Here is a 24,611-nt window from a genome sequence, read left to right as displayed (position 1 = left end):
TTTGTTTCTCACCTGGTACCAAGCGAACTTGTTTTCTAAGCCCTGAACACACCATCCTGCCCTCCTTACTGCTATCTTATCTAGGGGAAGGGAAAGAGACCACCAAGACCCCTGGAAAAGTGACATGGTTTGGCTGTATCCCCACCTAAATCTCATCTTGAATTGTAGCTCCCCTAATTCCCATGTGTTGTGGGAGGGACCCAGTGGGAGAGAATTGAGTCATGGGGGCAGTTTCCCCCATACCGTTCTCGTGGTAATGAATAAGTCTCAGGAGGTCCGACGGTTTTATGAGAGGTTTCTCCTTTTGCTTGGCTCTCATTCTCTCTTGTCTGCTGACATGTAAGACGTGCCTTTCGCCTTTCGCCATGATTGTGAGGCCTCCCACGCCATGTAAAACTGTGCTGTGAGTCCATTAAACCTCTTTTTCTTTATAAATTACCCAGTCTCGGGTAGGTTTTTCTCAGCAGAATGAAAATGGACTAATACAAAAGGGCTCCAAGAGAGGAAAAAGTCTCCACAAAGCACAGTGGACACCTCCTTACGCATGCAGGTTCCTAAGCCCTCGTGCTCTCTGGCAGTCTTTCCTGAGCAGGAGGCAGGCTGGAGAGTGCCCTGTACCTTCCAGAAGTGGGCTTGGTCATGGCCAAGGTGAAGGTAATGTAGGGGAATTATTAATTTATTTTCTCCTTTCTTGGAAACACAGGTATTTGGCACTAACGACAGGTGGATAATAAACTCTGTACTAACCAACACTTGCTGCGGATAATGTAGTGGCTATTATTCAGATCCGTCCTGTGCCCATTTCCTGCCCATTCTCCTTAATTTACTGACAGAAAATGTTCCTCAACAGAGTGGTGAGCATGGAACCAGGCTGGGTCCATCCCTCTGTCCACAGTTACACAGCCATCAGTGTCCCCGCCTGGGAATTCTATACACTGACAACAGGTGGAAGGTGCCCTCTTTCCTCTCTGCTCTTTAAGTGGGGTTGACGTTGGCCCAGAGACGTGAGCAGCCATGTTCCATGTGATGTGGAGAAGTTAATCCTAGGCCCAATTCTGCCCCTGCCTTCCTGGTATTTGGTTATGAAGCAATTCATTTCTTCTTCTGGTTTGTTTGATTAGGCTAGTTGGAGCAGGGCTCCTCTCTTTTGCAACCTAAAGAGTTATGACTCACCTAAGAAGAGAAGCTATGAAATCTACAAACGCAGGAGATGGTCTTGCCCCTTGAATTTGGACCAGCGTTTGATGAAAGGATGTCAGGTGCCATGAGCCAAGTTTGCTTGCTTAGAAAGGAAGTTTTTGTTACTAGAGCCCTTAAAAGTCAAACTTTTCTTTCTTTCTTTTTGTTTGTTTTGAGACAGGGTCTCACTCTACTTCCCAGGCTGGTCTTGAACTCCTCAACCTCCTGAGTAGGTGGGATTACAGGGGTGAGTTACTGTGCCCCTGCCCAAAGTCAAAACTTCTAAGAGCTTTGAAAAACTGGCTAGAGCATGTCTTCTGTATCCTTGGACTTTTCTATAATGAATACCTTGAGTTTTCAATGGCTCCGAGGTGCTAGGTTGAAGGTGTGCCTCTGCTTATTGTTGGAAATTCATTGACTTTTTGATTATGGGGCATTAGCTTGCCTTTGGCCATTCCACAGGCTTTGAGTCCTGCCACTCACGAACTTCTTCATCATGGTGAAGATGGGATCACTTGGGCCTCCCAATAGATCTTGTCCATCAGTGTCAGCCTGGTGGGGGATGCAGAAAAACCAGGAGCCTAGCTGGTCCTAACATGAATGGTATCTGAATCTGTGACTCTAAACAAGTGATGGCTCTTTGCTGGGACTGTTTTTTCACCTGTAAACCAAGGATGCTAGCCTAGAAGATGTAAGAGGCCTTTAACTCTAATAATCGCCAGTTTTTCAATATAATTCATAAATCAAAGTGTTGGCATTTGGAGTAAAATTAAGGGACAAAGACTCGCTATGTGGAGCTCTTCCACCTGAGCAAACACTACGCCCACAAAGTAGAAATTCCCAGTGGCAAGGCAAACAATAGGACCACCCTTGGAGTGGGAGAGATGAGGTTACAGAAGTCATTGGGAGAGAGACCTCTTGCCTCAGCAGCAAATAACACCACCACTGCCAGATTAGAGGATTGTTAAAACTAAAGTTAAAACACACACACAGAGATGGGGAGGCATAAACCTGGCATTCACATACAACTTTAGAATCTCATCAAGAAACTAAATTACCATGGTGGATAAGATACAATAACTACTCTTTTGAGTACTAATCAGTCTCATTGCTGTATTATGGTAATAAAACTAGGGGGTATTCGGAAGCAAGGTCATTTACACATGAAAGTCGACTTGGCTGAATATAAAATGCTTTTAGATGCTTCTCCATTGTTTTCTGACTGTAGTAGTACAAAGAGGTCAGAAGTCAGTCTGGTATTTCTTCTTCCATCAACAACTTGTTTGGGGTTGGGGGTAGTATTTCCTGTGTGGATACTTGCAGCACTTCTTCTTTCTCTTTGTAACTAAAAAATGTTGTCAATATGTGTCTAGGTATGGGTGTTTTAAAATTGATTTCACCTGGAATTTGTGAGCCCAGTCTTTTTCCAGCTTGAAAATGTTTTCTTCAATAAAGTCATTATCACTTATTTCTGTTGTTCTGGTTTCTTGGTTAGTAATACTGTTAGTCTTAAACTGAATTCCCATTCTTTATATTTATCAGAATCTATCACTTTTCTTAGTAACTATTTATTTTTGCTTATCATGTCTAACTCTATGCTCTTTTCCTGTATATCCTAAAAGACCTCTCAAGGCTCACCTCCAAATCAACGTTTCCATTTTCTACACTGTTAATTTTGCTTCTTTCCACCTCCAGGAGGGATTTTAATTCTTTGATTGCATTTTTGTTATTTTTGTTTTTTTGCCACTCATTCTTATAGCATCTCTCTTTGTATCTTGTCTTCCTAACTTTTCATCTTACCTCTGTGTGTGGTTTTCTGTAATTCATAGACCATGTCTTCCTGCAATCCAAGAAGTTTTTAAAAATTTATTTTGTTTCCTGTAGTAAAACTGTTTCACAGGGGGAATTTGGCAAACTGGTGATGCCCTTGGAACAGTCACCATACACTTGATAGTTTGCAAATGTGTCAGCAGGGAAATTCGTGTTTCATTCTCACATACCCCAACATCTTACACTGGAGGGAAAGGGAGGTCTTCGTTTTCCAAGGTCTTGGCTCTTTTAGCCCTAAAGTGGTGCTAACAGCTCCTTCATGTTTCGGGAGCCTCTGGAGAAACTGCTTCCATAAAGCATTTGTTTGGGAATTCTGGGCCCTCCCCAAGAAGGGGCCAGAACTGTCCAAGAGTCAGAGGAGTTCCAGCCTGGTACTTCTGTGGATTTACAGAAAGATCCACCCCAGAAAGGGGGTGAATCTCCACAGTCTGTGAGCGGTGGGACTTAAGTTTCTGCAGGTGGTAGGACACCCCATCTGAGTGCAACATTCTGGAAGAGGCGTCTCTCTGGGGGGTGCATGAGCTTCATGTCAGGCCTGCTAAGTGGGCATCACCAAAGCTGGCCTTGAGAAGTAGCTCCAGTGGGTGGTGAGGACCTGACCTGCACAGAGGCTGGGCTGCAGAAGGAGCAGTGCTAAGGGCTGTGACCACAGAGTCGAGGAACAAAGGGCCCGTTCCCAGTTGCATGAGCTACATAAGCCAACTGACATTAAGCTTCTTGCTGGCCTTAGTAGGTGGAGGGTTCAGATCCAGATTTCACTGTATTTAGAATAATCAAGAAATGTGACTTCTTTGCATTTGGGTTTTGTGGAGCAAGTCATCCTGATTATACATAAATATTGTTCCAGGAAATCCTCAGAATAACCCTACCAAGCAGGCATTAGTATTCCCATTTTGTAGATCTGGAAACAGAGGCACAAAGTTGGCAGGTTATTTCCCCCAGGTCCACAGCTCACTGTGGCAGAGTCAGCATACTCATCCAAGACCACCAGGTGACCGAGCTCTTACCCTGCACTGCACTGTCTCTGGGGCATGAGGGTTATGTGAGTCTTCAGCTTTTTGTCTTTCTTCCTAGGAATTTCAGCAGGAAGTTAAATCAGAAACTTCCTCACTTATTTTGCAGTTGGTTCCTTTTTTCATAAACCATGTCTTGGGATTGTTCCTAAAAACTGATAAACAATGCTGATTTATAAGAGGGGAGAATGACAAAGAGAATTGCTTATTTACTAATCTTAAACAAAATTATAAGACAGAAATTTCTAGATTTTATAAACTAAGGAGGAATACTTTTAAAAAGGAGGAGGGAAGAAAAAAGAATGAGGGTTAAACTCAGAGAAGAAAGGATAAGTCAGTTCTCTTTTTGGAGCAAAGGGCCACAAGTAAGAGACAAACGGCCCTCCACTTGGGAGGACTCTGCATTTGAAAATGACCAAAGAATTAACAGAAAGAAAATGGGAATGGCGCCAAAGATCTTTGTTAAGGCTGAATATATGGTTGTAGCAATCTCTAAGGTTTAGACGGAAATAATGGCAAAGTTTGGCTTTGTATATTTTATAGTCCTGGCTATCTACCAAATAAGACTCATACCAACAGTGAGTTATTAGGTTGTTGTTTTTGGTGAAGAATAATTGTATAACAAACTCGAGTAGCCTTTATAACAAATGCACTATTGTCCTGTGCATTCTATTATATAGTAGGTCAAATAACCTCATTGGACAATGGCTGCCCCTCTGCCCTCTGAGATGCGTGTCTCCTCAGGCACACAAGCTGGCGAGATGCAGTGAAGGAATAATCTCAACGTGTGTGACCTCCTAGTTTTAACTGCTCCATTTCAAACTCCAAAATAGCCTGTGGCTCTGCATCGAGAAATCTTTAACATGAATTTTGAGAAGGAAGAATGCAGTCTTTAAGTTGTGATTCCCTAGAGGATATCAAATAATCATGAGGAAAACCATGAAGTCAGTTCACTTCTGACTCTAAATTTCAAAGAAAAAGAGGAGTGACAGAAAATCAAAGGCTGATGGAAAACATAGTGGTGTACACTTAGGACTCATTGTACATAAATAGTTTGTTTTCCTTCATCTTTCAAGTTGAATCGTTGCTTTCTTAATATAAATATATATCATTGCATGGTTGTTAGTATGATCCAGGCAGTTTTGTAAATATCAGGATGGAACCAGCTAAAATTGCTTATACATACTCTGAAGTGCTTGCAGTATCAGAGTCACTTGATTCCAGAGGCATGCAAAAGAAACATCCCAGACCTAAGGCACAAGGCATGCAATAGCCAAGTGGTCAGTTACAGTCCTAAAAGTAGCTTGACATATTTTTTTCCTCACAAAAATGCATGCCACTTGTCATGAAATTCTGCATGCAATTTTGCTATGCCTTGCATTATATGTACATAAAGTTACATGTTTAAATATAATTAATGACCACACTAGTCATGAACAGAGGATGAATAAGCAAAGAATATAAATATATACTGGTTCTACCTAATGGTATTTAACCTTTGGCAAGGTGGTAATCCTTGGTTTCTAGCCTCTCCACCTTCTCCCTGACCAGCCACCACTTAATACCATTTAAGTCAACGATATGGGTTACGAAGTCCTTATTCATAATACAAATTGGCTGTGTACTTTGAGATTCAAAGCTGAAGCACTAGATAAGGTGTGCAGCTATTTTTACCCAGGCATACAGTAAATGATTCATTCGTAACACTTCTCATATGGCTATTTTGCAAGATGAGATATAATTTTCCCCAAGTCCACAAACCAAGACCTTATTGAGATTATTTAACTTAATTTTCCCCAGTGGCAAGAACGAAAGGTCAATACTAAACTCTCTAAAAGGTTGGTATTCAAATCTGGCAATATGCATCCAGCCTGAAGAATATCTATACTCTGTAGGAAATAGTCAGGAATGTGGACAAAATTTAAATATGAAGATGCTTATTGAAGTATTAGGTTGGTGCAAAAGTAATTTTGGTTTTTGCTGTTGCCTTTAATGGCAAAAACAGCAATTACTTTTGCACCAACCTAACATATTTACAATAAAGAAACGTTGGGAAGAAAAATCTAAGTGTCCCACAATAAGAAAATAGTTAAATTAATTATGATCTCTCTATGTGAAAGAATATTGACATTTTTTCCTCACAAAAATGCATGCCACTTGTCATGAAATTCTGCACGCAATTTTGCTATGCCTTGCATTATATGTACATAAAGTTACATGTTTAAATATAATATGCAGCCACTAAAAGGCATATGTCAGGAAGACTCTAATACTAATATACTCAAAATGAGAAACAGTCATGAATAAAAATCAAGATATTAAACTATATATACACACTATGATTCAGATAATATAATGTTTATGCACAGACTACTGAAAGAAAATATAGTGAATGATATTGGTGGTTATCATTGGGTAGCACTAATTCTATTTTCAGCTTTACATTTTTCTGTATTTTCCACAATGTCTAATGCTAATACAATGTCTTTGAACAACTTGGGTTTGAACTGCATTGGTCCACTTACATTTGGATTTTCTTCTGCCTCTGCCACTTGTGAGATGGCAAGACCAAGCCCTTCACTTCCTTCTCCGTCTCGGCCTACTCAACGTGAAGACAACCAGGATGAAGACCTTTATGATGATCCAACTCCACTTAATGAACTAAATATATTTTTTCTTTTCTTTCTTTTTTGAGACAGGGTCTTGCTCTGTCGCCAAAGCTGGAGTGCAGTGGTGCCATTACGGCTCACTGCAGCCTTGACCTCTCCAGGCTCACATGATCCACCTACCTCAGTCTCCTGAGTAGCTGGGATTACAGGTGCACGCCACCATGCCTGGCTAATTTTTTTTTTTTTTGGAGATGGAGTTTCGCTCAGTTGCCCAGGCTGGAGTGCAGTAGCGTGATCTCGGCTCACTGCAAGCTCCACCTCCTGGGTTCATGTCATTCTCCTGCCTCAGCCCTCCGAGTAGCTTGGACTATAGGCGCCCGCCACCACGCCTGGCTAATTTTTTTGTATTTTTAGTAGAGACGGGGTTTCACTGTGTTAGCCAGGATGGTCTCAATCTCCTGCCCTCATGATCTGCTCATCTCGGCCTCCCAAAGTGCTGGGATTACAGACGTGAGCCACCGCGCCCGGCCTAATTTTTGTATTTTTATGTAGATACAGGGTTTCACCATGTTGTCGAGGCTGGTCTTGAACTCCTGGGCTCAATCTGCCCACCTGGGCCTCCCAAAGTGCTGGGATTACAGGCATGAGCCACCATACCTAGCCAACATATTTTCTCTTCCTTGTGATTTCCTTAAGATTTTCTTTTCTCCAGCTTACTTTATTGTAAAACTATAGCATAGAATACATATAACATACAAAATATGTTTAATCGACTATTGATGTTTTTGGTAAGGCTTCAGGTTGACAGCAGGCTATTGTAGTGAAGCTTTTGGCAAGTCAAACTTATAATATGTCTATTTTCAACTGCACAGAAGGTTGGTGACCCTAGCCCCCACATTTTTCAAGAGTCAACTGTAATCATAAAAAAGAATAAACAGCACAAATTAAAGAAAATATATCACACTCACACAAAGCACTGCACAAAGTATGAAGTTGTAGAATAAAAGCAGTTCTGTAGTCACACAGCTTTCAAACAAGTGATCCATTTATCAACCTCACTCAGGAACTCCGAAGCCCTCAACAGTAAGAAAAAATGCCCTAATGGGCTCTAGGAGCTTTCGTGTGTAAAATACTCAAGATCTTCTCACATGCTAAGGACACATTATCTGCAGACAGAGGCTCATAGAGTTCCTTTGTAAGTATTCCTCTGCCTGTCCCCATAAAACATGACCTTGCAAGTCAACGTCAGTCAAATCTGAGAGAGGGGCAGGGGGCCCCAGGTAACATAATGCGCCACAACACGTCTGCAGCTCTGACAGGTGCAAACAACTCCACTCGGCTAAATATAAATTGACTTGGGCAGTTTGGAAGCAGTCTTTCCCACTTGCTATTCTGATCAAGCAAAAGAATGTTCTCTTCTTTAGTTCTGACTCCCAAGGCTGGTTATTTTTATTTAGATTAATTTTGTAATCATTTTCATTCAACGAGAAGCATGTTAGAACTCCACAAAAAAAAAAAAAAAAAAAAAAAAAAGATTTCTCTTCCAAAATCTCCGATGAGAACAGGACTAGGTTTGAGCTGTTTTTGAAATGCATTAAGTTGAGAAGGAGGTAAAACAAATGCAATCCTTTTTCAAACTTTCTGGATGAGCAGAAAGCTGATGTGAACACATGTATAAAGGAACATTGTTTAATATTTAAGCCAGAAAGAGAACCTAACTTTTAATCAGCAGAGTAGAAATTATTTGGGTACTTACCGAACTCTGTGTCTCTGCCAATTCCTGCCATGTTCCCTGACGTGACCCTTTAACTCTAACTCCTCCTCCAGGATCCCAGTGGTCATATCTATAGGATCATCCTCTGGTCATCCCCATTCCCCACCCACTCTTTTTCTAAACACACAGGATCTTCCTCTTAACTCTCCTAAACACAGAGACTTACCTTACCATACATTTATCCCAAATCAATATTTTTTAGCCTGTGGGCTTCTCAGGGGTAAAATTATATTTCACCTATTTTTCCATGTTCAGCATCCAGGCTTAAGGAACGAGACGACTGAAGTAGCCATACATGAGCCCAAATGCAAGGAAAAAGATGGACAGTGCTACCACTAATAGCCATGAAAAAGAACAGTTTATGGAAGAATAATAATTTGCTATGCTTAGCCACTGCTGTTTTCTGGTTTCGTTTTTGTTTTTTTTTTTTTTGGTTGGGGGAGGAGGGTTATTAAATAAAATTAAAGCTGAAACCCAATGCCAGATATAATAGAAAGAACTTGGTGTGACTGATGCACTAAGCATTGAAATTTTCCATTTTCACTTTCCCTCTTTGTTGCCATAAAATGAGAGGGTGAGGCAAGATCGTGTCTGAGGGTGGGTCCAGCTCTCAGGTTCCGGAGCTCTGGACTGCTGGGTCTCCTGCTGAAGCCGTCCTCTGAGCTTGCATCTCAGCTCTATGCTGATGGCAAAGATGCCACCCTCCTGCCTACTAAGTCTGTGGTGTGCCACAACTAAGTTTAACCCCTCTCTCCTGGTCTGAAATAGTCATCTAAACCACAGGGGAAATTATTGACCACGGTTTCCTAGATCTATGTAAGAAAAATCCTTCCGAACCCTAATGCTACAAAGCTGTACTCGTCCCAACTCTTTCCCGGTGTGGTTCAGATTACCCTTTGCCTGCATAGGTTTTGCAATACCTGTTGGCTCTTCATCTTTGCCTACTCCTCCGGCATGCTCACTACACCTGAGAAACTTAGCTAGTACTTGGCTTAACAATCTTCAACCTACTCATCACCTAACAAGAGAGGGTTTAAAGTTGGCAGAGGGAATATTGCACAGAAGCGCTATTTGCCAACCACCTACCAATAGCTGATTTCACAGGTGGTCCCTTATCAGATCTGCCCATCGAAAAGAAGGAAGAAGATTAATGATCACCCTTCAGACACCACAACTCCCTCTGGGGAAGCTCTCTACAGAGCTAAAGTCTTGTTTTGGATTTTTGTCACCCATTACTGTTTTACGCTTGCATTCCTAGTAAAATTGGAAGCTGAGCCTATATCCCTTAGAGCAGAAATTCCCAAATTCCATATTCAACATAATGAGTTTTCAGAAAGCTAAATATATCCAATGGGAAAGACTGGCCTTTACATCCTTCCTGCATTTCGTTGTTATTGCTATTAAAGAGTACTTTTAAAAATAAAAAGAAAAGAATAGTAATAGAAGACGGTAGGGTTTGTTTATTTTCATGTCTTTCTTGGCAGTTTAAAAAGTTGGCAATCCTATATCAATTTCTAATTTTTTTTCTAAAACTTTACTGGTCATTAAAATTAGAAAACTGGTAGCCTTATGCCTAACGTGGTTAGTTCAGATCAAGTTACATGTCAACTGAAGAATGGAAGAGCCTGTGATTCAAACTCTTTAAGGTCATCATTTTTTTTTTCTTTTTCTAAAATCATTTTCTATAGATCTCAAGGAGCATAATATGTATCACGGAGGCCCTGCAGATTTAGGTAGTGATTATAACAGATTCAAGTCAGGAAATTTCTTCTAAAGTATACCTACCTGTGAAACCCTCCATATCTGGGGCGCTCTGTGCCACGGGTGTCAGACTTTTGCAAAAGCCCTGTCATTCTAACGGGACGCTCTCCTGTAGGAAGTTGCCCCTGCCCCCTGGCGCCCGTTCTGGGGCTTCTGATGAAACGGCGACCCACCACCCCCTTCCCAGACCCTGGCCCGCAACCGGATCACTCCGGGCGCGCTGCCGATCACGTGGCGAAGTGGTGCGCCCCGGCACCGTGGCTGCGCGTCCATTGGTCAGCGGCTGGGGTCCCGGGCGTGCCCATTGGCTGCGGGGGGCGTTCACGTGGAAGGGGGCCTGGGATGGAACCCGGGGTCCCGAGAGGTGGCCGGAAAGTTAAAGGGGGCAGCGCGGCCGCGGGGAGCTCGAGTCCCGGGTGACTGCTGGAGGGAGGAGGTGAGCGCGCAGCTCTTGCGCACTGACGGACCTGGCCGCCGGCGGGGGGCGCGAACCCGAGCCCGGCGCCCAGCTCGTGCCGTCGCGGCCGCTGTCCCTGTTCCCCCAGTGCGGATGCTGCCGCGGGCTGGCGCGTCTGCCCTCGGGACCTATGAGCTGAACCCGGTACGTACCTCCCCAAGCCTCGAGTCCGAGGGAAGGGCCGGGGACAACAAGGCGAGGGCGTGCAGCGGGGACCCGTTTGGGTTCCTGTCACCTACATGTTCACCGTGCGACTTGCACTGGCACACTGGGGCTGGAACACTCTAGGGAGCTGGCCCCAGGGAGCTGTTGCTTCATCGTGGATAGGCGATCCAGGGACCGCAGCTGGGAAGCGCCTCCCGGGCCCACGTGCTCCACCGCGCTGCTGGGCCCGGCTGCGACCGTGACCCGGGAGCTGCGGCTGCGGCGGCTGATCCCTTTGCCACCTGTTGTTCTGGCTTCGAACCTAGCACAAGTTCCCAGCCCCGGGTCCCGACAGGTCTGGAGACGTCTCCAAAGTTGGGTAGTGGGGTTTGGAGATTAAGGACAAGCTGCTTCGTCTCTCTTCGGGCCTTAGTTTCCCTATAAAACGCGAGGAAATACAGTTGGTAGGCTCTCAGGCCACCGAGGGCGACAGGGCCTAGGACGATCCCCGTCCCGGGCTGGCGGAGGCCAGGCGGCCGCGCGGGGGTGCTGGTGTCGCGCTGCTTGCTCGGGCCGGGGTTGCCCCGCTGCCGGCCCCGCCCGGGTGCGATAACGGGCTCCTCCTCCTCGTCGTCTTCCTCCCCCCGCCGACATCTCCGGGAACCCAGCCCAGGCCCTGCCTCCCGGACACACCGACGCTCACGTAGTCGCCCTTGCCACAACCCTGCGGGCTCTCCGATGCGGCGAGCGAGCTGGGGAGGGGGCTTCTCTGCGGCCCAAAAGGTGGGTGCCGCGCGAGGCCAAGGAAGCTTGTAGGGAGGTTGGGGGCGGAGTGCAGCCCTGGCCGAGCTGGACGGAGGGGACAGGCTCGGAGAATAACTGGTAGGATCCTCCAGCCTGGAGAGCACTGGCCTGTTCCTGCCCCCTTTTGGAATCCAAAAAAAGGGGTGTGGAAGGCACAGTAGCTGCAAAAGAGGGAGTGGGGGCCGGTAATGACGTACTGGAAGATTTGGGGGCCTGTCAGAGCATTGTTTTCTGAAAAAGAGGAGAAAACAGAGGAAAGACTGGACTTGGGAACTTGGAGACTTGGAAGGTGTTGGAACCTGTGGTCTGAGTGGCGGGGCCTGCCTGGGAGACCCAGGGTGCAGCAGAAGAGACAATTAGGGCTTTGGGCTGGGAGGAAGAGGAGGAAAGGAGGAAATGGTTCCGTGGGCAGAGTTGTCCAGGAGCCAAAACTAAAGTGAAGACAGCTGGAGGACTTACCACAAAACTACAGTTGAGGTATTTAGGGAAAAAAGTTAGTGGGAAGAGACGCGGCACCAGGCGTGGGTCGCAACATACAATGTCAGGGCCAGCAGGGACCTTGGAGGGGGACCTCAAGCCCAGAGCCGCTCAGTGACTTGCTCCAGCAACAAAGCAAGGTGCGGGCATTCTTAGCCTAGTGCCCTGTTTTCCCTCCTACGTTTTCAGACAGCAGGGGCTGTGTCATTTGAACTTGCCTCTTTCCTAGAATATGCAACCTCATTCACATATCAAGATTCTTTGGATGATGGGGACAGGATCAAGGGGTACAAGCAGCCTTTAAGGCTGTCAATAGGGCCCCATGGTCTAAATACAAGGGGAAAAGACGTGCACTCTCCTCATGCTGGATCAGTGAAACTTTTTGGAAGGGAACACAGAATTAATTGTTGGAGGGAGGTAGATGGCCATGTCTTTAAAAATGAAAATTATAACCTGGTTGTGAATGTTTACTGAATGCAGTTTGGCAGCTTTCAGTATTCCTGGTGGGTTGCTTGTGCATCTGATTTTTTGTTTCTTTATTTGTTTTTGTTTATTTATTTTTTTGGGGGGGGGGACGGAGTCTTGCTCTGTCGCTCAGGCTGGAGTGCAGTGGCGCGATCTCAGCTCACTGCAAGCTCCGCCTCCTGGGTTTACCCCATTCTCCTGCCATTCTCCTGCCTCAGCCTCCCGAGTAGCTGGGACTACAGGCTCCCGCCACCACGCCCGGCTAATTTTGTGTGTGTGTGTGTGTTTTAGTAGAGATGAGCTTTCACCGTGTTAGCCAGGATGGTCTGGATCTCCTGACCTGGTAATCCGCCTGCCTCAGCCTCCCAAAGTGCTGGGATTACAGGTGTGAGCCACCGCGCCTGGCCTTTTTTTGTCTTTTCTTATCAGAAGAGAGAGAGAGAGAGAGAGAGAGAGAGAGAGAGAGAGAGAATGAGAGAATGGAGGGGATAATGTCATGGCCCTGATACAAAAAAGGTTTCCTCCCTATGAAAGGTACAGCCAGAAAGTCAGTAGCCCAGCTGCCTGAAACCGTGAAGGTCATGGGGTTATTTTCTGTGCGGGTCTGTAGTTATCACCATGGCTGTCTCACCTTGGCCAGCTGTCTTGAGAAGGTGTGTTGTCATGAGTGGAACAGAGAAAGCATTTATGCAAAACTATCTCCATGATCTGTTAGGGTTTGCCCTGTCTTAGCCATGAACACTGAAATCTACCCTCAAGCGTGGCCCAGTCCCTCACCAGGGAAACTGATCCCTGAGCTCTGAGGCATCTCTATGGAAGCAAGTGTTTGAGAATTCATACCTACCTGGGAGCAGCACTCATACACTCTTGTTCCTATCCCGCAACTGGTATCAGATCCTGAATCCTGCTCTCATGGTTCAAATGTATGTCCATAACTTCTGGTTCTTTTGTTTTCCCCTGGCCAACGTTGGTGACTCATATTCCCTGGCCTGGGAAAAGGACAGAGCTGGAGTAGCCAAAGAGTCTCTCAGGAGAGGAGGCTGGGCTGCAGCCTGGTGCATCCTGTGTTGGAACCGATCATTTTCATGTCATTTGTAAAAGAAGCACCTGTCCAGGTGCCTCCTTTTCAGGAACTTAATATTACCTTGCACATCTCAGTTGCTAGGAGTACTTCTGAATGGCGGCAGCCATCCCTGTCACAGTCTGCTGGGGAGTTCCTGAGCAGGTCAGGAAAGCCCACACCAAACCAGCATTTTGGTGTGCTGATTCTTGGAGAATGACCAGGTAAATAAAAGCTGGAAGCTATCTGTGGGACAGGCCAGGTGACTGACAGTCGAGTCATACCGCAGATTGAGATCACACAGGTTAATGTCCTCACCTGCAGTTATGGTGACACACAAACAGAGTGAAGGGATTCTAGACTGGGGTTGCTTGTGCAATGTTCCTGGGGTAGTAGTCCTGCAGGTAATCTTGGGCCATCATAACCTTACTTTTGCCTTTCATGGAAGAATCTTGCCATAGCAATTTGACTCCTGCAAGTGCCGGCAGCATTGTTTAATTAGCTCTGGCTCTGACTGGAGCCTGGCCTTTCCAAGCCGGACTTCTGCTTGTTCTTACAGTTTGGTGATAAAAGGGATCTCAGAGGCAAATTTATGCCACTGGGTTGAAACAGTGAAACTCTACCAAGGTCTTCAGCTAAGTCTCTTCAGCCTGCGGGATTAGAACTTGGGACGTTGGCTCTAGTGGGCTGTAAGTGTGTATATTCTTTGATCCTTTTGCTTTGGAATTCTGTTTCCACAATATCTTGAGAGTTTCCAAGCCTTTTTCTAACATGCAGGAAAGCACGTAGGAGGTTGGTTTGCAGGCTTGTTGGAGGTGCAAAGAGAACCTGCAGCTGACCTGTGCTGACTCAGGTGAGGAGGAAGCTGTGAAGAGGAATCCCTCCTCCCTCAGTTTCACACCCAGATTTTTCAGGATGGGTAGAGTGGGGGTCACTGGGATGCCAGATATAGCCATTTGTTTGGTCTTTATACTTACTTAAAAACGAGGCTGGGTGCGGTGGCTCATGCCTATAATCCCAGCACTGTGGGAGGCCGAGGTGAGCAGATCATGAGGTCAGGAGTTCAAGACCAGCCTGACATGGTGAAACCCCGTCTCTACTAAAAATACAAAAATTAGCTAGGGGTGGTGGGACGTGCCTGTAATCCCAGCTACTTGGGAGGCTGAGGCAGGAGAATCACTTGAACCCGGAAGGCAGAGGTTGCAGTGAGCTGAGATCGTGCCACGGCACCCCAGTCTGGGCAACAGAACAAGACTTCATCTCAAAAAGAAATAAATAAATAAATAATAAAAATGAGACAAAACAAAACAAAAACACTACATGTGTTAAAGTTAGAGCTGAGGGTATAATTCCAACACAGTTTGCAAAGGACAAGAATAACTAAAATTTAGATATTTTGTTAATTATAGGATTTTTTTTTTCACATTGAACCTGTTAGTCAATCCATTGAACCTCTGCAAACCTACCTTGCCTAGTTCAGTCAGAACTTTCCTTTTCAGAACAGTTACGTGGGTATAAGAACAGATAATTGAAAGCAAATTTGCCCTTAACATTTTCACTAGATTGATTTTATTAGAGGGGAAACAGTGAGACAGATATCCTTTAAAATGAATGTTTAAGCACCTGCATTCTGGCCGTAAGTTATTGTTTTATTTGGTTCTGAATATGTGTATTTCTCTGACTGACCATCTGTAAGTGCTTCTTGCATCCCAGGGAAGTGCTGTATTTTTGGAAAAATGGGGTCAAATCTGATACGTGTTTGTCCTTTCACCCTTTTTCTTTACATGTTTGGTTAATCACAGTCAAAGGGTGAAAATGAGAGAATATTTATGGAACTGAACCAGTGGTCCCAGCTCTTTACAGAAGACACTTGGCATGTTGCCTGTCACTCCTTGGGGTGGCCATGGCTGCTCGAGAGTGAGCTCCCCAACACGTCATCACACACCTACACCTGTGCCATAAGGAGGGGGATAGATTGAGAGGAGATAGGTTTGGGGACTCATCCAGATCCTGTATTCTGTGATTCTCAGACTTGAGATTTTAATCCTATTTTTGTCACTCATTTCCTTAATTTAGTCCATTGAAACTGTCAAATCAAAATATAAATTTGCCATGGTAATCAGAATGATAAAAAGTGCTCAGACTTTGGGAGGCTGAAGCAGGAGGATTGCTTGAGCTCAGGAGTTTGAGACCAACCTGGGCAACATGGTGAAACCCTGCCTCTATAAAAATTGAAAAATTAGCTGGGCATGGAGGTGCACACCTTTAGTTCCAGCTACTTTGGAGGCTGAGGTGGGAGGATCACTTGGGCCCAGGAGTTTGAGTTTCCAGTGAGCTATGATTGCACCACTGCACTCCAGCCTGGGCAACACAGCAAGATCCTGTCTCACAAAAAAAAAGTGCTCAAATTTAGTGAGGCAATAGTGTTAGGATAGGCTTTTGGCATATCTTAAAATGTTTGAGGATTTTTTAGGTTCATTTTGTTCTGATAGACACAATATTATTTTAGAAAATATAAGATAATATAAACCAGGAAACTAGAAATTCCTGAAATCTTGTCACCTAGGTATTCTGATTTTAAATATATCTCTAGTCTTTTTTCTCTGCATTTACATAATACAGTTGACCCTTGAACAACATGGGGTCTAGGGGAGCCTAGCCCCCACACAGTCAAAAATCCATATATAACTTCTGACTCCCCAAAACCTTCACTTCTAATAGCTTACTGTTGAGCAGAGTCTTACCAATAACATCAAGAATCGATTAATACGTATTTTGTATTTTATATGTAACGTATATTGTATTCTTATAGTAAAGTAAGCTAAAAGAAAGAAAATGTTAAGAAAATCAAAGAAAAGAGAAAGTATATTTACTATTCATGAAGTGGACGTGGGTCATCATCAAGGTCTTCATTCTCATCCTCTTCACATTGAGTAGGCTGAGGAGGAGGAAGAGGAGGAGAGGGGGTTGGTCTTTGCTCTCTCAGGGGCGGCAGAGGCAGAAGAAAATCTGAGCATAGGCCGGGTGCGGTGGCTCAAGCCTGTAATCCCAGCACTTTGGGAGGCCGAGATGGGCGGATCACGAGGTCAGGAGATCGAGACCATCCTGGCTAACATGGTGAAACCCCGTCTCTTCTAAAAAATATAAAAAACTAGCCGGGCGATGTGGCGGACGCCTGTACTCCCAGCTACTCAGGAGGCTGAGGCAGGAGAATGGCTGGAACCCGGGAGGCGGAGCTTGCAGTGAGCCGAGATCCCGCGAGACTCCGTCTCAAAAAAAAAAAAAAAAAAAAAAGAAAAGAAAATCTGAGCATAAGTGGACCTGCAAAGTTCAAACTCATGTCGTTGAAGGGTCAAATGCATTTTTTCACCACAAGTCTAGTTTCTATGTACAATTTTATCTTCTGTCTCTCTCTCTCTCTATATATAGACATAAGTATAATTTTTTCATTTCATTTAAATCTTTTTTTAAATAATGGCTTTAATGATGATTATAAAATTATATCACATGGGCTGGGCTTGGTGGCTCCTGCCTGCAATCCCAGCACTTTGGGAGGCTGAGGCGGTGGATCACCTGAGGTCAGGAGTTTGAGACCAGCTTGGCCAACATGGTGAAACCCTGTCTCTACTAACAAAGTACAAAAATTAGCTGGGCGTGGTGGCAGACTCCTGTAATCCCAGCTACTCGAAAGACTAAGGCAGGAAAATCACTTGAACCCGGGAGGTAGAGGTTGCAGTGAACCGAGATCGTGCTGTTACACTCCAGCCTGGGCGACAGGAGTGAAACTCTGTCTCAAAAAAGGAAAAAATAATAACAATAAAAATAAAAGTACATCACATGGATGTGGTACATTTGATTTAACCAGGTACCTGTTAATGGTCATCTAGGTTATTTTGTCATCTTTTTTCCGCCTATAATGTGGCATTGAACATTGTAGTACCTTCACCTCTATGTGTTTTTAATTCTTAGGATAAATGTCTCTGTGTGATATTAGAATAAAAAATGATAAAAAAAAATTAGAAAGGTCATGCCAATTTAGACTAATGAAAATATTTGCATCGGTTAGGCACAGTGGCTCATACCTGTAAATCCCAGCATTTTGGGAGGCGGAGGTGGGAGCACTGCTTGAGTCCAGGAATTCAAGACTGGCCTGGGCAACATAGTGAGACCTTGTCTCTACAAAAAAATGTTTTTTGAAAATTAGCTGGACATGGTGGCTCGTGCCTGTGGTCCTGGCTACTCGGGAGGCTGAGGTGGAAGGACTGCTTGAGCCCAGCAGGTGGAGGCTGCCATAAGCCATGTTCATACCACTTCACTCCAGCCTAGGTGACAGAGTAAGACCCAATCTCAAAAGAAAAAAAAGAAAAAGCTTGCATTATCTTTTAAATTTTTTTCCTAATTCAATAAATAAAAAACAGACATTGTTTCTCATCTATACTTCTTAAATTAATAATAAGGTTGAACATTTTGCATATTTATAGGCCACTTAAAAATTTTTTTTCCTGAATTTTCTATTCACGTTCTTTGCTTATTTTTCTATGTGGAATATTTGACTTCATTGCTTTGTAAGAACACTTTACATATTAAGGTATTAGCTCTGCTGCTATGCTTATTGTAAAATATTTTCACAGTTTGTCTTTAATCTTTTTTGTTTTACTTATCATTTTTACTTATAGAAAATATAGTTTTTGTTAATTCAGATTTATCCTCGTTTAGCATGATTGTATTTGCTTTTTATTCTTATAGAGCCAATTTTTTACTTGTGGAAAAAACAAATATTCACCTATGTTAAAGGCTTAAAAATACTAAATTGCTGATTGTTTTTATTTTATTTATTTTTAGTTTTTGAGATGGAGTCTTGCCCTGTCGCCCAGGCTAGAGTGTGTGATCTCTGCACACTGCAACCTCCGCCTCCTGGGTTCAAGCAATTCTGCTGTCTCAGCCTCCAGAGCAGCTGGGACTACAGGTGCATGCCACCATGCCCGGTTAATTTTTGTAATTTTAGTAGAGACAGGGTTTCACCATATTGGTCAGGCTGGTCTCGAACTCCTGACCTCAGATGATCCACCTGCCCGGCCTCCCAACATGCCGGGATTACAGGCGTGAGCCGCCGCCCAGAACGGTATCCTGACATTTAAAAACCTACCATAAGCTTAATGAAAGCAGGTTTGTGTCTGTCTTCACTATTGAATCCCAGTGTCTTGCTCAATGCCTGGCATATAGGAAACACCCAATCTATATTTGTGGGATGAGTCCATTTCTTTTTATCAGATTATAGCAAATATAAAGCCACAATGAGATGTCATGTCACACCCGTTAGGATGGCTATTTTCAAAAAGACCAAAGAAAATAAGTATTGGCAAAGACGTGGAGAAAAGGGAGCCCTTGTCTCCTGTTGGTGGGAATGTAAATTAGTACAGCCATTATGGAAAATAGTAGGGAGGCTCCTCAAAAAACCATAACTAGAACTACTATATGACCCGGCAATCCTACTACCAGACATATATCCAAAGGAATTGAAGTCAGTATATCAGAGAGTTCTCTGCACTCTTATGTTCATTGTAGCATTATTCACCAAGCCAAGATATGGAATCAACCTAAGTGCCCATCATTAGATGAGTGAATAAAGAAAACATGGCATATAAACACAGTGGAATACTATTCCACCTGAAAAAAGAAGGAAATCCTGTCATTTGTGCTAACATAGATGAAACTGGAGGATGTTAAGCGAATAAGTCAGACACAGAACGACAAATACAGCATGATCTCGCTTATACGTCGAATCTGAAAAAGTCAAACTCATAGAACCAGAGAGTACAATGGTGGCTACCAGAAGCTGGGGGTGGAGGGACTGGAGAGGTATCCTTTGGCCAAAGGATACAAAATTTCAGGTAGACAGGGAGAGCTCTAATGTACAATATGGTGCCTATACTTAGTAATGATATGTTATGTACTTGAAAATTGCTGAGAGTGGATTGTAAGTGTTCTCACTGCAAAAAAAGTGTGATATAATGCATGTTAAATAGCTCGATTTAGCCATTCCACAATGTATACATATATGGAAACATGTTGTACACCATAAGAATATACAATTTTTACTTCTCAATTAATAAAGTGTGGGCAGAGAGGCTCACACCTGTCATCCCAGCACTTTGGGAGGCCAAGGCAGGAGGACGGATTGAGCCAGGAGTGCAAGACCAACCTGGGCAACATAGTAAGACCTGTCTCTACAAAAATTTTTTAAAATTAGCCAAGCGTGGTGACTTGCGCCTGTGGTCCCACTTACTTGGGAGGCTGAGGTGGGAGGATCATTTGAGCCTGGGAGGTCGAGGCTGCAGTGAGCTGTGATCACGCCACTGTGCTCCAGCCTGGGCAACAGAGCGAGACCCTGTCTCTAAAAATACGTAAATAAATAGTGTCTATCTGTGGAAGACACCTTCTTAGTCATATAGGTTTGGGAAATCTTAAAACAGTATATGCCCTTTTAATTATCCTCTGTGGCACATTAGCCAACAGAAGGCCCCAAGAAATGCTGACCCAAAAACCTGTGCATTTAGTTTTAAAACTGGTGGGTTTCTTACTCTTTTGTTTATTTTAACCTTGAACCGCACCCCCCAACTCGTCCCCGCCACAGCATAATCTTCCCTCAAACCCGTGTTGTGCTGGAGCACACTAGAGTTAATCCTGACCTGTAGCCATGTGGGCAGAGATAAAAGGAAATATTGTTTGCCAGTCCCTGCTGGAATGATGCCTTTACACACCTGTCTGATCTGATCGCTCTGCTGTTTTCTTTCTTCTCCCTTTCCAGGGTTCTAGCCTATTCATCTAGCCCCATGATGGCCGTGGACATCGAGTACAGGTACGACTGCATGGCTCCTTCCTTGCGCCGAGAGAGGTTTGCCTTTAAGATCTCACCAAAGCCCAGCAAACCACTGAGGCCTTGTATTCAGCTGAGCAGCAAGAAGGAAGCCAGTGGAATGGTGGCCCCAGCTGTCCAGGAGAAGAAGGTGAAAAAGCGGGTGTCCTTCGCAGACAACCAAGGGCTGGCCTTGACAATGGTCAAAGTGTTCTCAGAATTCGATGACCCGCTAGATATCACATTCAACATCACCGAGCTCCTAGACAGCATTGTGAGCTTGACGACAGCAGAGAGCGAGAGCTTTGTTCTGGATTTTTCCCAGCCCTCTGCAGATTACTTAGACTTTAGAAATCGACTTCAGGCTGACCACGTCTGCCTTGAGAACTGTGTGCTCAAGGACAGGGCCATTGCAGGCACTGTGAAGGTTCAGAACCTTGCATTTGAGAAGACCGTGAAAATAAGGATGACGTTTGACACCTGGAAGAGCTACACAGACTTTCCTTGTCAGTACGTGAAGGACACTTACGCTGGTTCAGACAGGGACACGTTCTCCTTCGATATCAGCTTGCCCGAGAAGATTCAGTCTTATGAAAGAATGGAGTTTGCTGTGTACTACGAGTGCAATGGACAGACGCACTGGGACAGCAACAGAGGCAAGAACTATAGGATCATCCGGGCTGAGTTAAAATCTACCCAGGGAACGACCAAGCCCCACAATGGACCGGATTTGGGAATATCCTTTGACCAATTTGGAAGCCCTCGGTGTTCCTATGGTCTGTTTCCAGAGTGGCCAAGTTACTTGGGATACGAAAAGCTAGGGCCCTACTACTAGTGACTGCGGGTGACAGGGCGTGGCAGAGCTGCCGCAGACAAGCCTAGCTCTGCTCACTGTGCAGTGGAGATGGAAGGCCAGGGAGGAGCAAAGTGGAACTTCCATGAGGCCCAGTTTGGGAAAATAAAAGGATCCTCTTCACTTCTTTCTTAAACCAGCAAATCCAGCCAGGTTCAGATTACACAATTGGTGTCTCCCTCAAAGAAGCGGTGGTGGCTGGCGCGCTTGGGCACTGTGGCAGCCACGAGAGTCTGTGCAGGTCTGTGCTGGAAAGGGTATGGATGGGAACCAAGCCTGTGCCAGTGCTGATGAAGCTGTAGGGGCTGATGAAGCTGGAAGGATCTCTGCTCTCCACTCAGAGGAGAGCAGAAAAAGCCGCTCAGCCCCAGCCACCTCGCGTTGGACCCTCACTGTTTGTCGTGTTCATCTTTGGGTGCTCTCTGCCAGCCAGGCCTTTCCTGCAAGCTGCTGTGCTTCCCCGTCCACGTGTTATCTCTGTGCTGTGACACACTGACCTGACGCACGTTTCCAATGCAGCTGCAGAAGAGAAATGGGATTGGCTCTTGTTTTCTGAAAGTTCATCTTTTGCATTTTATGTTTTTCCACAATCGATCTGACGTTCAGGAAAAGATAATAAAGGCAAAATGGTTGGTGATTGAGATAGGCATTTCCTCCCCGCTCTTCTTGACCCCACAGATCTATTCCAGCGGAGAGCAACACACCAGTCATCAAAACCCACTGGTTCCTGTGCGGTGGCACAGATTGCAGGGTTCTGACGAGGCAGGACAGTCATGAGTGGGGACATTTTCCGCTTCTCCTCTTGCCTTCTAGGGGGAGCTTTCTAAGTCCCCACATTTACCCTGAATCACCGGGAAAATCTGATTTTTCCTTGGAAAGCTCAATGACAAGATTTGTTTTAACTTACTTGGCTGGTTTCATTCTTTATGAAAGAATTTTGGATCTCCCTTCCTGAAGTGTCGTCTTTTCTGCTGTGTTTAGGACATTTGATTTGCAGATCCAATGTTTCCTCAAAACCTGCAGAAAATGGTTTTATCTTGACTGTGATTTACAATATCTAGAACACTTTACCAGCACCCAGGGACACGGATTTGGGTGTTCTTATTTATGGTGTGTATGGAAAGGGATAGGGGAGAAAAACCTCACCCAAGTTCTTACAGGTTATTTTAAATGTTTGCCAACTCTGACATTTCAGAGATTCGTTGTTCTTAACCATATTGGACTAAAGTCTGTTGGTTAGTGCTGTTGTGAAAGAGACCTCCAGGGCCGAGTGTGGTAGCTCATGCCTGTAATCTCCGCACTTTGGGAGGCCGCGGCGGGCAGATCACCTGATGTCAGGCGTTCAAGACCAGCCTGGCCAACGTGGTACAACCCCATCTGTACTAAAAATACAAAATTTAGCTGAGTGTGATGGCAGGCGCCTGTAATCCAGCTACTCGGGAGGCTGAGGCAGGAGAATCACTTGAACCCGGGAGGTGGAGGTTGCAGTGAGCCAAGATCATCATGTCACTGCATTCCAGCCTGAGCAACATAGTGAAACTGTGTCTCAAAAAAAAAGAGAGACCTCTGGGACAATCATTATCAGATAGACCCCAAACCTGTGATTTTTCTTGGGTAAGATTGGTATTTACTTAGGGGTGCTTTAAAAATATATTTTTACATGTATATTTGTAGGAAATTGGGTTTTTTTTTTTTTCTTTCTATTTTTGTTTGTTTTTGGAGTTTGGTTAAATGACTCTTTTATTTGCTGTTTTGCCTGATCTTACTAAAGTGAAGTTTTCCTAAGGCAAGCAAGAAGAGGAGTGGAAGCACAGTTGCCTGGATTTGGAGGCACAGCTGTTAGGCTTTTCAAGCTAAGAGTCTTGTGCTTGGGTTTTCCAGATTAATTTGAAAAGACCTCCCATCGATGGCTTTGTACATAACCAACAGGCAGATATTGAGTGCCTTGGCTCCTAGAGTTTTGTGGTTGGGTTAGGTTGTTTTTGTTGGTGGTGGTGGTGTTTTGTTTTGTTTTTGTTTTCATTTTTGAAGTTTAAGATGCCTTGACGTTTTAAATGCTCTTAAATGCTATTCAATGTAATTCTTATTCCTAAAACTGGCTGTTCTTAGCCTGAATTCTAATGCTTTGTTTTTTGTACCTCTCCCAGGTGGGTAACACTCTAGGATCACATGATAATATAATTTTAGGGGAAATCACATTTTTACCTTACGCTGTTACTGGGCAGAACCATGTTGTATGTAAACATACCAGACATCGGGTAACAGACAGTACTTTAAATGTTGTAAATTTGGTGATCAGAGCTATTAATAGCATAAATTGAACTCAAATGGAACAAAACTGATGTCATGTAGGTCCTGAATTTTACTTTGCATTAAGAAGTGCCCTCCCCACAATGCAGGAAAGGCACAGAGTGCACTGGCATTGACATGTTACCCAACTAAGGATCATTCTGTGTTCATAAGAAAAAGGCCTGCAGTGACTCTGTTTAATAAAGTCAGTTGAATTTGATCTAATAATGATCTTAAGACATTCCCATGTCAAAATTTGAAATATGATAATTCAGTGATAACTATCTCTTCTAAAGCAGCCGTAAACCCTTCCCACTACCCGTCTTTCTCCTAGCTCACCCTGGCTTTTTTTGCTGGGGGCACTGGTTGCAAGACCCCAGCCAGCACACCTGGGATGCTCACCCCACCGCACCGTTCAGAAGGCAAGTCCTCACCCGCTTGCAGAGACCCTTCTTCTCCAATAAAAGACTCTACTTGCCTGACTTTCCTCATCAGGGCTGTCATTCAGTGATGTATGGGGGTCTGAAAAATACTGCCTTCTAGCTGGCTTCTGTTTACCACTCGCTCCCCTGCTACCCTCCTGCCACAAACAGTCTTTTTCCTTTTGGCCCAGTTCTGTCCCGTGAAATTCTCAGATGGCCTCAGGAGCTGCACTGATGGCTTCTCTCCTTGTTTGATAGCTCTTCATCAGTAGATAAGCCTACACACTTCAGAGGGTGACAGGTTCCTTAGCTGGAGACTTCACTGCAGCCTAACTTGTAGATTTGCCTTCAGACAGCTCTTGGTTATGGTAACAAGTGACCCTTGAGTCCCAGAATCTTACCCAGGTTGCCCCAGAAAGACCAGCCATCTGGCACAGGTGCAGCTGTCCGGGAACAGGGAAGCAACTTCATTTTTGTTGTATATTTATTCCCTCAAGTGCCCTGCGGAGCATTTGCCAGCTGGGTACAATAAATAAGCTGGATTATATACAGATAATTAATAAATAAGCTTTCAGTATCTCTTGGAAGACATGAAGCATTTGAGTGGGTTTCTTTATT

General features: G+C 44.4%; 2 protein-coding genes across 3 annotated transcripts in view; one reads left to right on the top strand and one right to left on the bottom strand.

Moving 5' to 3' along the window:
- Positions 1-24,611, bottom strand: part of LOC105491146 (exoribonuclease 1) — a 160,501-nt gene that overhangs the window by 6,113 nt on the left and 129,777 nt on the right. The window contains exons 7-8 of one of the 2 annotated variants that reach the window (XM_071068644.1): positions 16,447-16,511; positions 8,813-15,524 (exon numbers count right to left, since the gene is read on the bottom strand). In XM_071068644.1, coding sequence (XP_070924745.1) covers position 15,524; positions 16,447-16,511 — 66 coding nt within the window. In that variant the 3' untranslated portion in view covers positions 8,813-15,523. Of the gene's footprint in view, positions 1-8,812; positions 15,525-16,446; positions 16,512-24,611 lie in introns of those variants that run through there. The other variant, XR_011607250.1, reaches the window with a different exon arrangement.
- Positions 11,465-24,580, top strand: LOC105491145 (protein phosphatase 1 regulatory subunit 3B). The gene is made up of 2 exons (XM_011757302.3): positions 11,465-11,550; positions 20,382-24,580. Exon 2 carries the CDS (start codon positions 20,407-20,409, stop codon positions 21,262-21,264), a length of 858 nt encoding a protein of 285 aa, XP_011755604.1. The 5' UTR covers positions 11,465-11,550; positions 20,382-20,406; the 3' UTR covers positions 21,265-24,580.

Source organism: Macaca nemestrina, chromosome 8 (assembly GCF_043159975.1).
Source record: "Macaca nemestrina isolate mMacNem1 chromosome 8, mMacNem.hap1, whole genome shotgun sequence".
Lineage (NCBI taxonomy): Eukaryota > Metazoa > Chordata > Mammalia > Primates > Cercopithecidae > Macaca > Macaca nemestrina.
The sequence above is the reverse complement of the archived record's forward strand: the minus strand, read 5'-3'. Positions and strand labels throughout refer to the sequence as shown.